This window comes from Equus quagga, chromosome 3, assembly GCF_021613505.1.
Source record: "Equus quagga isolate Etosha38 chromosome 3, UCLA_HA_Equagga_1.0, whole genome shotgun sequence".
Lineage (NCBI taxonomy): Eukaryota > Metazoa > Chordata > Mammalia > Perissodactyla > Equidae > Equus > Equus quagga.
This window is the reverse complement of record NC_060269.1, coordinates 153652239-153655055: the sequence shown is the minus strand read 5'-3', so window position 1 is coordinate 153655055 and position 2817 is coordinate 153652239. Positions and strand designations below refer to the sequence as shown.

General features: G+C 43.9%; 1 protein-coding gene across 1 annotated transcript in view; it reads left to right on the top strand.

Moving 5' to 3' along the window:
• Positions 1-2817, top strand: part of FAM193A (family with sequence similarity 193 member A) — a 112971-nt gene that overhangs the window by 95031 nt on the left and 15123 nt on the right. The window contains exon 19 of the mRNA XM_046656464.1: positions 1299-1380. Coding sequence (XP_046512420.1) covers positions 1299-1380 — 82 coding nt within the window. The remainder of the gene's footprint in view (positions 1-1298; positions 1381-2817) is intronic.

The window sequence follows — 2817 nt, the reverse complement described above, 5'->3', positions numbered from 1 at the left end:
GGGGGGGGGGGGGGGGGGGGGGGGGGGGGGGGGGGGGGGGTGGTGCAGAGGAGGAAGACCGAAGGTGAGGAGCTCTAGGTGCCAACAGAGTGTGGGTGGGAGAGCTGTCTGTGGGAGGGGCCGTGGTCCTACATGGCCTTAGAGGAGAGCGCTTCAGCGATGTTTCTGTGAGCTGACAGACGTGAAGGTGCTCTGCCCCGTGCTCTGAGTCATCAAGAATGGCAGCTGCTGTCACGCAGGTAACCTGCACCTTAATTACGCTGTTGTGGAATGCCCCAGAGATAGGAAGAAAGTGGGTCTGTGTTCATTAAAGATTCCAAAAAATTGTCCCATGCTAAGATCTTCAGGAAGGTGGAGACTCCTTCAACAGAGAAATGTCAGTAGTCTCTGCACTCCTCTTTTGATGGTGTCGGGTACTGTGCATGCACTGCCAGCCTTCACAGCCCCCTAGGTGTGCACTGATGGAGCCTCTGGCACGTGAAGCTCACGCGGGGCCCGGGAAGCTCCCAGCATCCCAAGATAGCAATAGGAACGGGCAGAGCAGAAAAGAGAAGTTGAAATCCTCAAACTTGTCGAAATTGTAGGAGATGGAAGAATCCTGAATCAGAAGTCTCCATGTTCTCCTGCCTATTCTCAAAGAGTGGTTTTTAACTGCAAAGTGAATTATAGCCTTGCCTTTTGATTGGAATGGCCTGAAGAGTTTTTGAAGTCTCTAGGATGTTGCATATACAAACTGAATGCCTGGGAGAACCATCTTCCTGTAGAGGTTGGTGCCTGGGTCCTGGGGACAATCATGTCATTTTACTGTGAGGGTCACTTGCAAGGGACAGCACTTTCTTCCCCATGGGCCTGCTTCTGGTCAGCTTCTATTAACAGTTGTGCCGTCTCCTTCCCTCCCTCACTTCTTCCCTCCAGCAGGGACCTAAGGCAGCCTCTGGGCTCGAATGCAGCTTAGGTTTGCAGGAATCTTCTCAAGGGCTGTCCCATCAATGGAGACCCATCAATTAATGACTGATCACTTGGGGAACCCAGGTGCCAGCAAGTGGATCTCTTCTAATGGGACCTGAGGCAGCACTTGCTTTGCTCAGCAGATATGTGAGTTCCGTAGCTTCCAGGTGGGAGCTGGACACTCACAAGCACATGGAGAGTGTTCTTCTTTGGCCATTTGTAAAGTCTTACTTCAGAAAAAATTTTTAGTTTGTGAAGTTGTTGAATTAAGTAAAACCAAATGATTTGTTCTATTCTGGTAAGATGGCCTGCTATTGTAATTTGACTTTCCTCTCCTCTTTGTTTTACAGATGATGTCTTTCTGCCTAAAGATATAGACCTGGACAGTGTGGATATGGATGAGACAGAGAGGGAGGTGGAATATTTCAAAAGGTAAATGTCAGGACTGCATGTCTGAAATAATGATGGTTTTGTGGTTAGCATACATGACCCTCATAGCTCTGCCAGTTGTCTTAGACACAAGTTCTGTCAGCCAGCTAGCCAGCCAGCCTGGCTTAGTAGCATTCTAGCATGTGAAGGCCTGCCACACACGTCCCGCCCACACCCCTAGCACACACACACCAACCTTCTCACTCACCCTCTCACATTTGTTCACTTCTCCCCTCCCCTATGTGTGTAAACACTAGTTTACGGCAGTGATTCTCAAAGTGGTCCGGGACCAGCAGCATCACCTGGGAATTCAGGCCCCTCCCCAAGCTGCTGAACCAGACTTTGGGGAGGGACCCGATATCTGTATTCGCGAAGCCTTCCCTGATGTATGCTGATGTTGGAACACACTGACATGCTTTTAAGGAGAAAAGCAACATTTAAGATATTTGCTCTTTTTTCTGATAAGCAGACTCTGTTAGTACTATGTTCAATAATATTTTATCTAGTATGTGAATTAAGGCAGGAAAATTTTATTTTAAAGCTCCTTGTTCTTTTTTTAGAGTACTTTAACCTCTTTGTTTTAAATAATACACACACAAAAAGAAGCAGTTAGTTTGAATGCAAAAAGTCAATAACTCATTTCTCAAATGTTGTAACCTTCTAAATGTTTCTGTGTGTGTGCGGGTATGTGTATGTTATCTTAGCAGGTGGAGTAAAGCATTTGCTAAAGTTAAACATTCATTCATCATAAAAACTCTTAACTAGGCCTAGAAGAGCATGTCCTTATGTAATAAAAGGTATCCATAAGGTACAATAAATATCATACTTAACAGTGAGACATGAAAAGCTGTCCCTTGAGATTAAAAAGAAAAACAAGATGAACTTGCCAATTATTACAACTTCTATTTGTAAAGGTGTAAAAAAAAACAAAAAGGATAAGGATTAGAAGGAAGAAATGGAGTTGTCATTGTCAGATGATAGAAATGTGTTTTACAAAGTCCAAAAGAATCTGTGGGTAAATTACTTGAATTATTAAGACAGTTTGCCCTAAAGCTGGATTCTGGGGAGCTGGGGAGCTGGGGATGGGAGAGGGGCATGTCTTTGATATAGACAGAATTTTGGAGGGAAATTTCCCCAAAGTAGACCTGTAGAACTCACAAACTTTAAAATCATGCTTGACCTCATAAATAAAGATTATCAAACACCCAAGATGGGGAAAACAGATGTCTGGAAATGAAAAATATAATTATTAAAAACAAGACCTCAATAGACAGGTGATAGATTAGACACACTGCTAAAGACGAAATTAATGAACTAGAAGATATATCGGAAAAATGTACCCAGAATGAACCAAGATATAAGGAAAAGAGAAAATAATGAAAGAAGGGTTGAGACATGGAGAAGAGACTAAGTCTAACATACATTAAACTGGAGCTCCGC